Genomic DNA, 17,408 nt, shown 5'->3' with positions numbered 1-17,408 from the left:
GTGAAGTCTGGAGACCTGGGTGGCCACCGGCGATGAAGTTTATCCTTTCCGTAAACTGTACAAATACGCTCGACATTTTCATTCGATGTGCGTGGACGTCCCGTGCTTTTCTGTTTGCAGCTGATGCAACCATCTTCTACTAATTTTCGATGCCACTGGTAAATCTGCTTATGACGAGGCGGTTGTTTATTAAACTGACGGGTCGACCTGGTTGGCGAGTTGGTATAGCGCTGGCATTCTATGCCCAAGGTTGCGGGTTCGATCCCGGGCCAGGTCGATGGCATTTAAGTGTCCTTAAATGCGACAGGCTCATGTCAGTAGATTTACCGGCATGTAAAAGAACTCCTGCGGGACAAAATTCCGGCACATCGGCGACGCTGATATAACTCTGCAGTTGCGAGCGTCGTTAAATAAATCGTAACTTTAACTTTAAACTGACGGCGAAAAGCACGTTGAACTTCAATAATGGACTCTAGTTTTTCTAATTACAGCACAAAATAAGCTTTTCCCTGTTGTGTCGCCATTTTACTACAGACAATCAACAGCGCCAATGCGGCCGCTCATGGCAAGCAACAGTGCCAATGCGGCCGTGATTGGAACTTCCACCCGGATTGTTCAAAATTTAATCTTTCGTCTGTCCAGTAACGTTGGAATTGTGTTTCTATCTTTTGTAGTTTGGAAGAAATAAGTATTTGAAATCTGCTTCTTCTTTTTGAATAGCCCTGTATTATAAATATATCAATGCTAACAGTGACTCAAAAACTGTTGTTGAAAATGGCCACAAAGTCATTTACTCTCAAATATGGACCCCTGCATATATGACTAAAATGCAGGTAGTAGGCCATTGATGATACAAAAGGAGGAGAGTTCGGTCGGCGCCGTGAATGAGGTCTCGGCATAGCTCAGATGGAAAGTGCGCTCAGCGCGCAAAGCTGAGAGGTCCTGTGCTCGATTCCCGGTGCCGGAACGAATTTTTCTCCAATAATATGTAAAGTAATTTCTATTTGATATTAACATTTATTTGATATTTCAATTATATTGTCTTTATTTGATATGCATACATATTTTTTTCAGCATGGAGAAGAATTCGCCGGTCGTGTTGGATTGCTGCTTATAGTCACAGGAATGGTCGGCACTGCCTTGTGGGGCGTAATCATGGATCACACACTCAAATATAGGTAAATGGACGAGAAACTAGTTTGTAATACAGTGAAACCTGTTCAAGACGGAAGTGACATGGTCCTAATTTTTTTTTCCATTGTGGACAGGTTTCCGTATTATTCAGGTGTGACATTAAAATGGAATATTTTGTCATTCATATACATGAAAAACAAAATGGCATGTCCCAAACTGCAAGAAGTACAAAATATTCCATTTAACACTCATCGCATTAATTCAGCTTTCTGTCGCTCATTACGTTGGTGAATCATCTTGATTAAAATCTCATTTTCTGTATAAATATTATCGTAACTCACTCATTAGTCATTAAACATTACTAAAGTTTACTAATCTCATTCTATTTTATATCTAACACTATACTCTAATACTGTACTGCATATCACTGCACATTATTAACTAATTGTACTAGGAGCCATCTATTAGAAGCCTTGAATTCTGGTTTATTTAACTTCTTTCCCAGTTCAATAGCTTGCTTTGCAGAACAGATCCAGAAATTGGCTTGTTCTTTGAAAGGTCATGAAGAACCCACTCTCACAACAGTTCATTTATTTACACATAAACCGTTGCTTTCTGGTTCCTTTTGTGTCACCAATATTGGCCGCAAGCCACTCACTCATTATGATCTTTATTTTTTGAAGTGTCACACCTGAGTTTCCCACAACTTCAATATTACTTCACATAGACTTTGTTTCTAATTTTCCTTTTTCTCGATAACTTTTACTTCATCACTTAATGTTAATGCCACATTTTATGCAACTTTTTTTTACTTGGAAATAACTACACTTGAGCTCTGTCTAGCTATTAGTGATGGGTCGTTCGCGAACGAACTGACTCTTTTGAACGACTCCCTCCTTGGAGCTAGTAACGAGCTAGCTCGCTCGTTGAGAGCTGGTCGTTCGCGAGGCACTTCCAGCTCCTTCAGCTCGCGACTCTCAACCAGCTCACAGCTCGTCTCACGACTCCCGCTCTCGAATAACCAATGGCATTCACTGCATGATCACGTGACATCTGGAGTTACTTTGATCAGGACGAATAGAAGAATTCGTGAATTCGTCCTGCTTTGAGAAAGACAGAGAAGTGAGACCGCGCCATACGCCAGTAGCGGACGGATGTGGAACTAATATTACGCGGCTTTCTATCAGCTGATGTGTGTGTAGAAAAATATACGTATAACATTGTACATATAACGTTTATGTTGCAGGCTTTGTTTTTTCATCTATTTTGTTTAACATAGTACGATTGTCCTTGTTATCCTTCTGATTCCTAATGTCATAGATTACACATTACACTATTATTGACAGTTTCGATATGTTACGCAACCAGCTCTTTGAACGATGTCGTTCGCGAGCTGTCTAGCCTCTCGTGAACGAACTGACTCTTTTGAACGACTCTCTCTTGGGAGCGCGAGCCAACGAGCTAGCTCGCGCCTAAGAGCCGGTTGGACCCATCACTACTAGCTATGACAGTATACGGGTGTGAAGCATTGAAAATCTTTGAAGGGACTCGTCTGCCTAGTCAACAGGGTAATACAATTTATGACCGACAGGCCAACACACCCTCGTACCCTCTAGAATTTTGTAAAGAAATGTTGTTTTTATCTTAGTGACCTACATATTTCGTATATTCCTTGAAATTATACGCTGTTTCAAAATATAGTTACAAAATATAGTATGTCGAAAATATCCTTTCCGTTTTGAACAGTAGCAGACAGTTTCCGTTTCCGCGTTGGACAGTTTCCGTTTTATTCAAGAAAAATTACACATAATACATATAAATTTCGCCGGGACCAATAAATTGTTCCAAAATAGACAGGATTCCGGATTATTCAGGTTTCGACTTGAACAGGTTTCACCGTACTTTATGTACATTCTGGATTTTTTTAGGAGTTTGTTTTTCCTTAAAAATGGACTGTGTAAAGTGAAGTTAGTTAGTCAGTCAGTCAGTGATGTTTAAAAAGGGCGCGTCAGCTACTCTGGCTATTTGTGCCCTTATCTAAACTTCTTCAGAATCAAAAACATAAACAATACAACAGGCTAAATGCTAATACGAAATTAAAACACGCTGTCACAGTAAAAACGATGTATGCAAATGCAGTATCCACAGGGTGATTCTTAACGATTATAAGGAGTTCTCAGACGCTAGGTAGTATTTAAAAAGAAACAATAAAATAATAAAACAAATACCATCAGAGAGTAATAATCTGGTGCATTTAAAAAAAAATAAAATGTTATAAAATATCCGGATGTAAATGTCCGAAATCTCAATTGTTAAAAATATATACAGGGTGAATCACGAGGAAAGGTAAAAAATTCAGGATACGATATCTCAGGCCATTCTAAGTGAAAAAGTTCATATGAACATAGGTCCGTTTTCGAACGATGGTGGAGCTAGATGCATTTTTTTTTTTTTGGTAAAACGTCTCGCCCCAATGTGAATCAGACGTTACTATATGCTGCTGACGTGAGAACGTCAGACAAGGTCACCGATCGCAATGAATGACGTAACATTGGAATCTGTATTGTGAGCGATGTAGATAAGAGAAACAAACCGGGTGGGGGGGGGGGCATTACAAATGTCCAATCGCCTGCCCTTGTCTGATGTAATGACACAAAACCCGCAGATAACACAAATAGCCTACACTATCATCAATTCACAGCCGTTCAGTTAGCTACCTACAGTACAGTAGTTATACAGGTACAGTTATCGAAAGTGTTAAGTTGTGTTTTTTCAAGATGCCTTATAAATTTTCGACTGCAGAATACGCCGATATTGTGTGTGTTTATGGTTTGTGCGATGGAAGTTCCTTGCGTGCCGTCGCTGAATATGAACGACGCTTTCCGAACAGAAGGGTACCATATCGAAGAGTACTTACTGTCTATGGGATTGGATGAAAGACTTGGTATAGCAAAGGAAGGGGGAAACGAGAGAGGCGCTAATCGACCGTATTTTGGATGCGGCATAAAGACAGCCACGTGCAACTCTCCCGAGCGATGAGCGCGATTCACGCCCGAGCGCAACAGTGCATTGAAGCAGAAGGAGGTACCTTTCAAAATGTGCGAAAACATCGACCCCGACTTCTAGAATATTAGGTATGTATGCGTACGTGAATATGAACTTTAAATTTGTCCGTTATCTGTCTCTAAATGCGAGTTAGTACAATGGAATCTCAGAAGTTTTTGTGAAATCAAAGAGCCATATCTCCGTAACCGTTCGAAAACGGACTCATATTCATATGAACTTTTTGACTCAGAATGACTTCAGAATTCACATCCTAAGTTTTTTAACTTTCCTCGTGAAACACGCTGTATAAAACAAATGTAACCTCCGGATGTAAAGGGTCCGAAGGGTAAGTAAAACTGGGCAATAAAAAAAAAACAAAATCACCCCTGTAAAGTGAATTTTACCGCTTCCATTACATAAAAAAAACTTTAAAAATCTGCAAGTCATAAAATAGGCTACTTCATTTAGAGAAGAAAACAGATAGGCAACTGAGAATGTCAGGAACGGACATTTCTTGGCCTAATTGTTTCGTGGTAATATTACTGTATGTATTTCATCATAGTTTTCTGCTCAAGAACAGGTCTTTCACTGCAAACCCGGCATTCTAGAATCTTCCCTATTTTCTGTCTTCCTCTTTGCCTCAGCATTCGATCCATATATCTTAATGTCGTCTATCATTGATTTCTTCTGCTCCAAACTCTTCTCCCGTTCACCGTTCCTTCCATTGCGTCCTTCAGGAAGCAGTTTCTTCTCAGCCAGTGACTTAATCGATTCATCTTTCTCTTCCTGATCAGTTTCAGTATCATTGTTCCTTCACCCACTCTTTCCAACACAGCTTCATTTCTTATTCTGTCTGTCCATTTCACACCTCCATTCTTCTCTATATTCACATTTAAAATGCTTTTATTCGCTTCTATTCACTTCGTCGTAATGTGCATAAACCCTTTTTATAGTGCCAATACTGCTACCACCACTACACAAACTAAATTTTTTAACGTGCAGTATCTTGCTGTAATAAGGGAGCTATTCATCGCTTATTTGATTATGCACTACCTGCTCTATTTACAGAGAATGTGCGACTATTGTCTTCGCGCTGAGTGTTCTCGGCATGGTCGCCTTCGCTCTGACTCTAGAAGTAGAAGAAGAGATTTACGTCTACCTCTCTACTGCTTTCATTGGGTAAGCCGTATAGATAAGATATATTTAAGTACAAAACTTGTAAGTAACGAATTAAATGAATACACAGTTCCAGATAAGATAGAATCAAATTAATCCTAACGCTGTTATTAGCTATGGCTAGCAAAACCGGCTAATCTAGCGATTTGAGTTCGAATCCCGACAAGAAATTGAACTTGATTTACCTCTTGTTTCCTCTGTGTTGTTTTGGTCCAACAATGAAACATGACCACTAAAAATTTGAATGGTTAAGTTTACTGAAAATTAGAATAAACATATTCAACAGTAGAAGTCCTGGTGGCTAACGAAACTATAGAGGCTTAGTTAAAAGTCCCGCACCACCTAAATAACTTTTGAAGCATACGGTTCAGTGACATGAAACTTGGTATGTGAGGATAACCAGATACTAAGAACTCAATAATGGTATTACCGAGTTTTTTCTACTTCCGGTTTAATCGGAAGTAACTACAACTCTCTTATTTTAAATGGAACACCCAATATATATTTTTTTATTTTTGAATAGTGTTCATTAAGAGCTTTTCGAAAAGTACCCACACTCGATACTTCTGTACAAATTCAGTATTGCTAAGTCAAGAAAACAGAAAAGTGTATCGAATATTAAAATAATAAACGCACTACCAAAAATAATGTTACACCTTAACTCCCAAGTGAATTATGTCTGAAATGTCTCATAATCATTGTTTTAAATTTTATTAATGCAATTACACTACATTTTAGAGAAATATATGTTACTCTTTATGCATTCCAACTAATTTATATGGCTGAAAAGCCTTCCTTCGTGATCGGGTAAAGGGAGTCACATGGTCTGCCTTACGGCCTGTATTAGATCACGATGCCAATGGCACAGTCCATGGATGGATATATAATAGGATGCGAAACTTACTGAGTTCCCGTAACACATACTAGAGGCGCTGTTGTAGAAATTGATCTTGCTGCCACCTGTTGGGAGAAGGGGCGTTATTACATCTAGCAGCGCACCAAGTAGCAAAAAGAGTAACTAATTACTCCATGCATTTAGCAGCGCACCTGGTAACGAAAATGTTAAACTGTGCAGAAAGTATTCCCTCCCACCCTCATCTATATACAAAACTAACCCAATTTAAAATAAAACATTTACATTTTTATTCCTCACAGCATCTTCTACTGAAAATTCTTACCGGAGCCAACAGGAAGACAAAAGAGACGATCTATTTTACACTATCCGATTAAAATATAACCAGAGACAAAAAATAAAGCAAAAGATTAGAAAATTGGGGTTGTATTCTTCGATATTTATTATACAGCGCAATGGAAAAGTATGCAAGAATTACTTAGATAGTTCAATTTATTATATTACTATTACTTTACAATACATTCAACAACACTATCTTACAACGTCCATAAACATCACTGTTTATACACACACGTAGTATCACTTTATGTTCACTTATTAACAAGTTTCTTTCTGCCATCTTGTCTCATCGAGCAATATCTCGAATGGATAAATAGAGAACTCTGGGTAATGTACCCAACACGTAGTTCTAATGTTCACCGCCTACGACATTGGGCGCTGATCATCTTATTTCAGTACCCTGCCTCCAGATGGTGCTGACCGCAGTTTCGCATCCTATTACATATTTATCCATGGCACAGTCTATTGTTTCTAGTACTCACAGCGCTCCAAACGGCTAGCAACTATCGCGAGAAATGCAAAAAATCATGCCAAGCTTCGCGACTGTATATAGACTGTGGTGTCCTTGTGTTGCAGTTTCTTCCTGGGATCCTACGTGTCAATAGCGTACAGTTTCTCGTACGAAGTGACATACCCAGCACCGGAGGGCACCGTGGGCGGAATGCTATCGGTTGCCGATCAGGTAACCAGTATGGTGCTCACACACTCTTGCGGCGCCATCGTCACGCATGTCGACGTCCTATGGGCCAACAACGTGTTCAGCCTGATCCTGGTGGTCGGCATGGTTCTTCATGTTTTCATGAAGCCAGAGCTGCGGAGACAAGCTGCCCATGACAGCGGGACGTCCGAACCAAAGCCCTGAGAGCGTGGAGACCCCCATGCAATACTCGCCGTCATGTGCTGCACACACTTTCTCTCTGGCTATGAGAGACCCCTTGACGTTGGTCTGTCGATACATCTCACCTCAAAATCTTTCGTTCATTGAGAAAGGTTCTTTGTATAAATTCAAGACGTCAGACCACTTGCTTAACTCATGCCTTGCACCGAATTTGGGTCTACACACGTCTGACCTAATGGTGAACATGACAACCACGCGAAAGAAGTGAATACGGTAGTTTCATAGCTGCAAGCATTCACAAACCGAACAAATGACTAAGAAGGTCACATGGTGAATCTCAACGCAATAAGTTGATTAAGAAAGTCAACTAGAATGTTTAACACTTAGAAAGTTACGTCCCAAGTCATGGAGTAACCCTATAGACTACAGTGTAACACTCCGACTTTCCGAACATTCAGGGTGATTCAAGAAGATTGTGCAATACTCTAGGACAGTGATGTCAAAGCAAGCGCATTTTTCTGACATTGACGTCGTGCGCGGGCATCAAGCGCTAAGTATGGAAAGAGGAAGGGTTGTGTGTATGAATAAGCAACATTTTGGATTAAGAAAACAGTGGTGCACAAACTTCAAACGGAACGTGAAATTTTATGTCGTTATTTTTATATGGCTTCTTTCTGTTTGATATTATCTATATTGTCTGTAAAACAAAAGTACTAATACCAATTTCTTAATGTTGCAGTTGTGTATTAAATGTTAATAACATAATAAAGAGTTAAGAAGGAATATTCACATAAATTCCATAGTAGTACAACTATACTGTACTAAATGGATGAAAAACATCATTCATAAAGAAAGTGATATCCCAAAAAGAGAGATTGAGTATGACAAGATAAGTTGGAAAATGATATTGATGGTACCTTTAGCCTTATAAATGTAATCAATAAACTAATCAAAACAATATTACAGTAAAAAGCAAAGTGTAACTAATATTACATAACAAAACTCTTATCGCATTATACTTTTAAGGTGATATTTGTGAGCAACTTCCTATCATCAGAATATTAAATTATTTTCTCGAAATCTGCTGAAGCTATAGAGCTGACATTTTTACAACACATGGTCACGTATCTTTTGCTTATGATGTAACAGTAGTTGCTTTGTCAATTAATTTCTTTACAAACAATTTCCATGCGAATATTTTCAAAATTTTCAATACACTATCTCCAGTAATACGTATATACGGTATAATAGATTTACGAAAACATTCTGTAAGGCTACTAAATAAAATGGGCCTATATCTGAAAATTTCACTTTTCTATAAAATAAAGTTGAGAAAACATTTCTTTTGAATAAAAAATCAAACTTGTGAAAAATGAGCATTAAAAGTAAAACTTACATTCTTATAATGCACTTATACTTCTCAGGCAAATCTAAAAATTACCATGGATACAGTTCTAATAAGTTCTCTTTCTTTATCTATTGAATCAGTGCTGGCCATCCCTGAATATAGCTCGACCAAGCGGCATATACCACCTCTTTCGTCTGTCTCTTTCCTTTCCGCTGTAAAGTGCTCAGGCTCTCCTGGGCTCTAAAGCGCGAGCTTGCTTCTATGGGCATCAATTGACATGACTGCTCTAGGATGTGAGTTATAGCATCATTATGATGAAAAAAAGTTCATATAAACATAGTCATATTTTTTCAATTGAGTTACACCCTCTTGAACGTTAAACATAAACGTAGATACTATGAAGGTTTAAGCATTTAAATTATCTATAACAATGGTACTGGGTGTATTATACATTCATTAAAGAACATTCACGTTATTATTCACCTGAAAAATCTGTATTAGAGCCGGTTTTCAAAGACCCCACCGTCTGCAGCAATACACGTGGTCGCCCGAGTGTGAACTGCGCGCGCTTGTTACGAATCCTATTAAGAAACGATGAATGTGTACGAATCAGTCCCATTCCGAGGTTTATTTGAAAGATTCGTAACGTACGGTGACGGGTTGTTAGCCCTTCGCCCAACCCCCAAGCTGGAGGACCACCCCTCATCGGCTGTCCGGGACTGCTTATTCAATATATTCACAGCTACCCTCCATATCTGGAGGCCGTCTCCTCGATCCGCTTTTATCATCCAGTCTGCTGTCAAAAAATCTGAAAGTTAGAATTTATAAAACAGTTATATTACCGGTTGTTCTTTATGGTTGTGAAACTTGGACTCTCACTTCGAGAGAGAAACATAGGTTAAGGGTGTTTGAGAATAAGGTGCTTAGGAAAATATTTGGGGCTAAGAGGGATGAAGTTACAGGAGAATGGAGAAAGTTACACAACACAGAACTGCACGAATTGTATTCTTCACCAGACATAATTAGGAACATTAAATCCAGGCGTTTGAGATGGGCAGGGCATGTAGCACGTATGGGCGAATCCAGAAATGCATATAGAATGTTAGTTGGGAGGCCGGAGGGAAAAAGACCTTTAGGGAGGCCGAGACGTAGATGGGAGGATAATATTAAAATGGATTTGAGGGAGGTGGGATATGATGATAGAGACTGGATTAATCTTGATCAGGATAGGGACCAATGACGGGCTTATGTGAGGGGGGCAATGAACCTCCGGGTTCCTTAAAAGCCAGTAAGTAGTAGTAGTAGTAGTAGTAGTCAGGGGCGGCTTTCGAAGGGGGGCTGCGGAGCTGCAGCACCCCCAGACATTTGTGGCTCTTGTCTCGTTTTATGCTGTGAAATACATTTATTATACAGTCCCTATTTAGCGGCTCGAATTGTTTATAAAATTTCGTTCTCATTGACATGCACGCAATCGTTAATGAAGTCACTTCCTCCCCTGGTGCTCTTGCAGTTTCTTCTATCTGAGAACTTGCAGGCCTCATTTTCAGAAGTTGTGGAACTACTACGCATAGCTATCACCATACCAATGACAACTTCTGAACCAGAACGTTGCTTTTCGTGTTTGAAGAGAGTAACATCCTATCTTAGAAATACGATGAGAGAAGTCACCGCATTAGCTATGTTTCCCATTGCAAAGATTATGTTAAACGACATACCGGATTTTAATAAGAAGATGATTCAAAAGTTTGCAACCTACAAGACAAGGCGCATGGAACTAATCTTTAAGTAAGGTAGGTTGCAGGGTTTATTTTTCTATGCAGCCCCCATGAATTCAATACCCAACGAGCCGCCACTGGTAGTAGTATGTTTCACTTTCTCCTTTGTACGTTTTAATTGTCTAGAAAGATACACGATAAAAACTTGAATAGTTAAATGTTTTACTGCACATATATTGTAGTCTATATTGAGTCTACACATACTGTATAATTTGCATAATACCAAAAAGTATTAAAGTAATGCATAACATTATGTATGGGATTATGGAGGTAGGTGTCCGCTACACTTCTAGGAGCGGTCCGATAATGACGTATCAGTATCTGAATACGAAGTCCTCGAAGTGGATGGTGAAACAGAGTCCTTTTCGTCCGACGTCTCAAGTCTCCTGACGTTTCTGCGTTGTCCTTTTACACGCGCCCGTCGCTGTATGTTACTTCTTCTCCTGCTCGAGACATCGAACTCGTCGTCATCGCTGCTGAACTCGATGGAGTGCTCACGTTTAGGCAGATAATGCTCCCAGAAAGCACTGATCTCACTTTTGTTTAAAGTTGCTTTTTCACGGATGTTTGTCAATCTGTAAAGTCCGTTATTTTCTACTACAAGACCAATCTTTACTGCGCATGTCAGTTTGCGTTGTAACTCGCCTCGTAATAGATTCTTATCTTGGCGTACTGGAAAATGAAGCCTGAGGTACGCCATGATCTCTTCGACGGTTGAAGCGTGTTTCAGGTACCGCAGTCTTTTCAATGCTGCTACAATCATTTGCGGAGTTACAGATACCCAGGTGCCGTGATCATTCTCCTCATCCCTGACAGATTTATTTTCTTCTTCCTGAAGCTCACTGCGTAACCTGTCTCTCTTAATATGTTCATTATCGTTTTCATCATCTGTTGAGGCGTCATCTTTTTCGCCAACATGAGATTGGGTGTAAGGATCCTCATCGTTCGTTTTCTCGTCACCCATGTTGCTTTCTTGTCCATTGCCCTTAAAGGACATTTTGAAGTTGTTCTCTTATGGAATTTTGCTGAAAACTTGAAAGACCAAACTGTCGTCACTATAGTATTGGAAATTTGCTTTCCTGCATTGTATTACTACACTGTTGTGATTTGCATTATTGCTGTTGCCTACCCACAACGTGACGCATTTAGGCTAGGGTTGCCAGGTTTTCAAATTGAAAATAAAGGAGACTTTGAAAAATGATTGCCCAATTCGTTCCATCACAGTACAGGTAAGGTAATAACTGCCACCCATTGGAGGTAGCCCACAAGGACTCAGTATACTCTCCTACATGAATTTTGCAATATTAAATATTTACATACATTTTGTAGAAAGAAAATTAAAATAAACATATATGAATAGAAAGTGAATAAAAAAAAATTAAACAGAGTGAATATGATGACTCAGAATTTGGCAAGAGCGTTTCAAAACTGAAGTTATGATGTCAGCAGTAAGTGTCTGTGGTAGTTCAAAAGTCTTCCTGAAGCGTTCAAAGAACTTGGGAATCACACCACGAGCTCCAATAAGAAGACCAATCACCTCAATGTCTTTAAGCTAGTATTATGCTTTGAAGTAATCAACTGTTGGCAGATAAATGTTGATCTTTTCTTGATTGACATCCTCCGGCTGGTTACTCCCCGTTTCAATCCTTATGGTAGGATCAATTATATAACCTTTCTTGGTAGTCTGGGAATACGCTATGATGTCAATACGTCTAGAGGAGCCATTAGTAGCAAGGCAAAAAACTTCCTCTTCTACTGTCCAAGACTTTTTTCTTAAAGCAGTTGCAATTAAGGATCGAACATGATGATGTCTGGCATTTCAGAGGAGTAAACCTCTGTTACACTGACCTTGGACGTGGGCAAGGGTTTCAGTCTCCAGGCAGCCATGTCTGCACCGGGATCCGTCCAAAGAGCAACCAGGTACTCCTCTAACTGCTGCTAAATTGGCATTCATTTTGAGGCAGGTTACCCATTCAGATGTAGATAGTCCAGACTTATTAAAAATCCAGGCGTTGGCTTTAGGTACTTGGCTGTACAATTCTACACCTCTGCCTCTTCCAGGCATTACTTTCCAAGATTCGAATTCTGCATTTCTTAATTCCTCTCTTAATTTCCTAGTCACAGATTTACGAAGTTCAACTGGACAAGGGAGACTTAGATGTTGACAGGAAGAATTAAGTTCAGACATCAAAGGTCGCATACTATTTACATAAGGATTTTCATTTAATATTAAAGTGATGCAGATGTTCCAGTGTTGCAAGAACGTTTCCCATGACGCTCTGACTAGTCCCAAACCTCTGTAGTTTTTGCTTGCATATAACCCTAGATCATATATACTAACAGATAGCTCTTTTATATAGGCTTTAGGGTTTGCAGTCGAGGCCGGCTTGATGTAGTTCAATAATCGTCAACAGATGGCACAATGACCAACACCATCACGAGACACGAACTCTGAACCGGTCTGGTCGGTCTAAATCGATTATTTCTTGCTTACGAGATATTCTCGTAAGCAACGGTATGTACTGTCGACAATTGATGACCATGGATAAATATTATTGGCCTATATGACCTAGGCAAGTTCGGAACGAGGGAGTTCTAATTATAGTTGTCACGTGGGCGAAGCGGAGAGATAAGATAAAGTACGCCTTTGTATTGAATAGAATACAATGCAGAGTCTCGCGCAAAGCCAATCTACCTAGAATTTTTAGACTATGTTATAAAGTTATCGGTGGGCTAAATTATGATTCGTTATCTCTTCTGTTTTTATATATTTGTCGTGAATATTATTTATATTATCAACTGAGTGTATAACATAATTTATCCGTTAATTGATATTTCACTAATGATAAATCCAAAGAACAATGGGAAATAAGGGACTAAACACTGAAAAATAAATAAAATAAGAGAATTTGACGTTCATGATTATAATGTTGTCGGAGTTTTGTTATACTTTACTTTGAATTATTTTAATTTGCACCACAAAAACTTATGAAAATTAATGCTAACATTACCTATTTAGTTATATATGATCTAGGATATAACATACTAGTAGGTGTATCAGATGGCAACATAAGCATTTGTTTAACAGAACTACGGATTAACTTGTCAATATCTTCTAAGAATGTTCCTGGTAACTGATGGACAGGAGCCATTTGTAATGGGTAGATCAATGTAGGCCATATATACTGGTTAACAATGTTGAGCTTTTGATCTGGATGGAGCATGGAGGTGGTTACTAAATTTTCCAAATCATTTTTCAGACTTAACATAAATGCCTCCCGATCAAATGTTATTTCCTCATTTAATGATACACCCAAATATCTTATAGTTTCATCTTGTTTGATCCCTCTTATGGAGCAATCTTCATAAAGAATCAGATCCTCTTCACGTAACTTTCCTTTTACAATATTAATGGAAGTTGATTTATTTGGATTAATGTGTAATCCAATGCCTTCTAAAAGCTCCTTTACCATTAATACTAGGTCCTGAGCAGCTGACATATCTTTCCCTATGACTACTAAATCATCAGCAAAGGCAGCCATTGTTAGATTGTCTAAATTCTCAGAAACCTCAAAACCAAATTTATCACTGACTTGTTTCTCCGTACTACACGCAATAGTTTCATTTCCATATTTTATAAACTTTATAACTCTTTGCCATTGCATATAAGAAACACGTCATATTTTACTTTCAGAAGGATGGTGAGAAGGACATTGATGGCAAATCCAATCTACAGTGTCAATGATTTTAGCAATATTACGTTTTAGATACTATTTGTTTTAACCTCATGTAATTGACAAATCTGTACATTTTAACCTGATTTTATACTATTTCTTTTAAAACTTTTAACCTGTTTTTGTGATTATCTGGTGATTGTATATTTACTTTTCATTTTATTCTTACATTTATTCACATTGTAGTAGCCATGTATTTTTATTTATATACTAGCCGTACCTGTGCGCTCCGCTGCACCCGTTAGAAATAAATATAAAGTAATTACATAATTAAAATAGGACGTTTGATCCAGGGAACATTCGTGTTTGATAGAAGGATAAATCGTTTAATATGTTACTTAATTTAAATTGCATCCAAATAATTAAAATGCGATCATTTTGGTCCAGAGACACTCATTTGGTGCAATGACAATTCCTTTAACATGTTTCTTAATTTTTATTACATGCAACCATAGTTTAATGAACATTGATTTAATGTTATTTTACTTGTTATAGGTTTCCATTGAATTGTGGTAATAACTTAATTTTAACTCTTGTTTTCTACGTATTCAGTAAATGGCGCTTGGCCCACTATGGTACTGAACCCTTCAAATAACTTAAATTATATCATATAATATTACATTACATATAATATATTATATTATATTACATTATATTATATCAGAAGTTACTGTAATAACATTATAGCATTATGTCCATCCAGAGAAACTACACTTTCCAATGATGAAATAATAATTAATTATACAAATCGGTTAATTTAGCTTCCAATATTACTTCATACAAACACAGAAACATTCTCTGTAGGCTATGTTTCATAGCTTTCGATTGTTGTGTCCAAGGCCCCTTATAGACGAAGTCATTTGTTTTTTATTTCAATACACCACCTTAGATGGCAGTTATTTTAATTTTAAAACTCATTTATCTCATTAAATATCAGTCCTATCAAAATTTTTCAAAGAATAAGAATAAGAATAAGAGATATTTCGATTTATTTAATTCAGGCCCCCTTATAACCCCCCTTTTAAATAAAGTATTTTGAATGCCATATAGCCTAAAATCTAAGTTACAACGAACATAATTGATATTCCAATTTTCATATAAATCGGTTCAGCCATTATCGCATGAAAAGGTAACAAACATCCAGACAGACAGACAGACATACAAACAAAAATTAAAAAAAAGTGGTTTTCGGTTTCAGGATGGTTAATGATACATGTTAACACCAATTATTTTTGGAAAATCGAAAATTACCAGAAAAATTTTGGTTACAGATTTATTATTAGTATAGATTTGTATATATATATATTCTGAGTCTATGACTACTGTAAATCGCTGAATGACATTAAATTTATCGTCGAAGTTAAAATTGTGGGTAAAAATATAGGCCTCCTGGTTCACTACTGATGGAGAAGTGGTTCTGTGCCAGGCTTGTAATAAGAAGATATGATGTTCAATGAAATCCAACTTGAGCAACATGTCTGCAGTGCCCTGCATACTAAGAATAAAGCACTGCGAACATCTAAAAAGCAAGTGCTTCTGTCTCAAATGCAACAGTCTTCAAATGGAAGGAATGAATTCTTCCATGACATATGTAGTGCTATGGTTACTGCAAATATTCCATGGTACAAACTCCAGGTACCTAAATATCCCGCATTTTTAGAGAAGTATTGAGGGAGGCAGATACCTAATGATTCTACGCTCTGAAAAAACTGCCTGCATTTGTGTTACAAGGAAGCACTGGCATATGTGTGACAATATATAGGCAGTAACTATATACGGATCACCGTCGATGAAACTACAGATATAAAAAGGCGCTATGTTGCCAACCTTGTGATCGGCAAACTGGATGGAGAAATATCCCCACACCTTTTCTGATTTCTTCGAAAGTGTTGGAACACACAAATCATGCAATAGTGGCTCGTTTTGTGAATGATGGAAGGTGTTCAAGAAAATAAAGTTCTTGTTCTTTATTCTGATGCTGCTAAAGACGAGAACTGCTTTATGTGTGTTCTATCAAAATATGATCCATTTCATCTGTTTCACTCATGGACTGCAATGTGTCGCCAAAGAAGTGTGAAATAACTGTCCACAGGTGAATAGCATTATTTCAAACACCAAGAAAGTATTTGTTAAAGCCCCCCAACGTGTGCTATACTATAGAGAACAACTGCCAAATATGAAATTGCCCCCTGAATCTGTCCTGACTAGGTGGAGTATGTGGATCGAGGCTGCCTGCTTTTATAGTGACATTTTAAAGAAGCTGAAATCTGTGATAGATTCATTTCCAGGGAAATCGGCAGTTTCAGTGAATCACTGGACATTGTGGAAGATGTTACATCAAAGTTAAGTGCTGTTGAAGGGATTGTTGGAATAGGAGTAATGAAGAAATTTGTGTTTGTTATGGGAAGAAACCCTGGCTTCTCGATATTGACTCCAGTGTGTAAGATTGTCAGCGGGGAAAGAAGAGAATCCTCCAGACAACATCTCTCCTGAAAAATTTCATCTACTTAAATTTACACCAGCAACATCCTGTGACGTGGAAAGATCATTTTCTGTGTATAAAACCATCCTCTCTGACTGGCAGCATTCCATGACAAAGGAAAGATTGGAGATGTACCTGATAGTTCATTGCACTTCGAAGTGAAGTAGATTGAGTTCTGCAAAGTGATGTTTACTGGACAGATAGCTTAAACAGTGACTATAAAAATAATTGTGTAACTTCTATTAAATATTCGCATTTTCATATAGAATAATAGATTTTATTAAATTTTACATATAATACCGACATGTTTAATTAATTAATTGAAGACCCTAATCCCCATTTCAGTTTGGTTCATAGGCTTTCCCCTCTACTCACACTCTTTACCATCCGTGAAGGGGAAGATGCTACTGCCTATCTTACTAACGTTTGACTAATTGACTTTGAACTTAGTGAAAATACTTATTATTGAAAAGGTTTACCGGTAATGTATATTTCGAAAATCTATACTAAGCGTTTGTATTTCATTTTATTGTTGTTTATGTCAACTGGCACATTAAAAAGCTACGGACAACAGAAGATATATGTTTTCTCCACCGCTAGTTGCTACTCTAAGCATACACAACGGAACAATCTGCACTGTGTCACTTCCCCCTGACTTCATAACACAAACTAGCATCCCTTAAT

The 17,408-nt window shown here is 37.9% G+C and overlaps 2 protein-coding genes across 5 annotated transcripts in view; one reads left to right on the top strand and one right to left on the bottom strand.

Annotated features, from left to right (window-relative positions):
• LOC138708412 (choline/ethanolamine transporter FLVCR1-like) overlaps window positions 1-8,168 on the top strand; it is a 39,390-nt gene extending 31,222 nt beyond the window's left edge. For all 3 annotated transcript variants that reach the window (XM_069838626.1, XM_069838625.1, XM_069838624.1), the window contains exons 5-7: window positions 1,075-1,178; window positions 5,248-5,358; window positions 7,124-8,168. In XM_069838626.1, coding sequence (XP_069694727.1) covers window positions 1,075-1,178; window positions 5,248-5,358; window positions 7,124-7,409 — 501 coding nt within the window. In that variant the 3' untranslated portion in view covers window positions 7,410-8,168. The remainder of the gene's footprint in view (window positions 1-1,074; window positions 1,179-5,247; window positions 5,359-7,123) is intronic.
• The window catches only part of spn-D (spindle D), a 118,348-nt gene that overhangs the window by 72,025 nt on the left and 28,915 nt on the right, over window positions 1-17,408 (bottom strand). The window lies entirely within an intron of this gene.

Source organism: Periplaneta americana, chromosome 1, assembly GCF_040183065.1.
Source record: "Periplaneta americana isolate PAMFEO1 chromosome 1, P.americana_PAMFEO1_priV1, whole genome shotgun sequence".
NCBI classification, from domain to species: Eukaryota; Metazoa; Arthropoda; class Insecta; order Blattodea; family Blattidae; genus Periplaneta; species Periplaneta americana.
The sequence above is the reverse complement of the archived record's forward strand: the minus strand, read 5'-3'. Positions and strand labels throughout refer to the sequence as shown.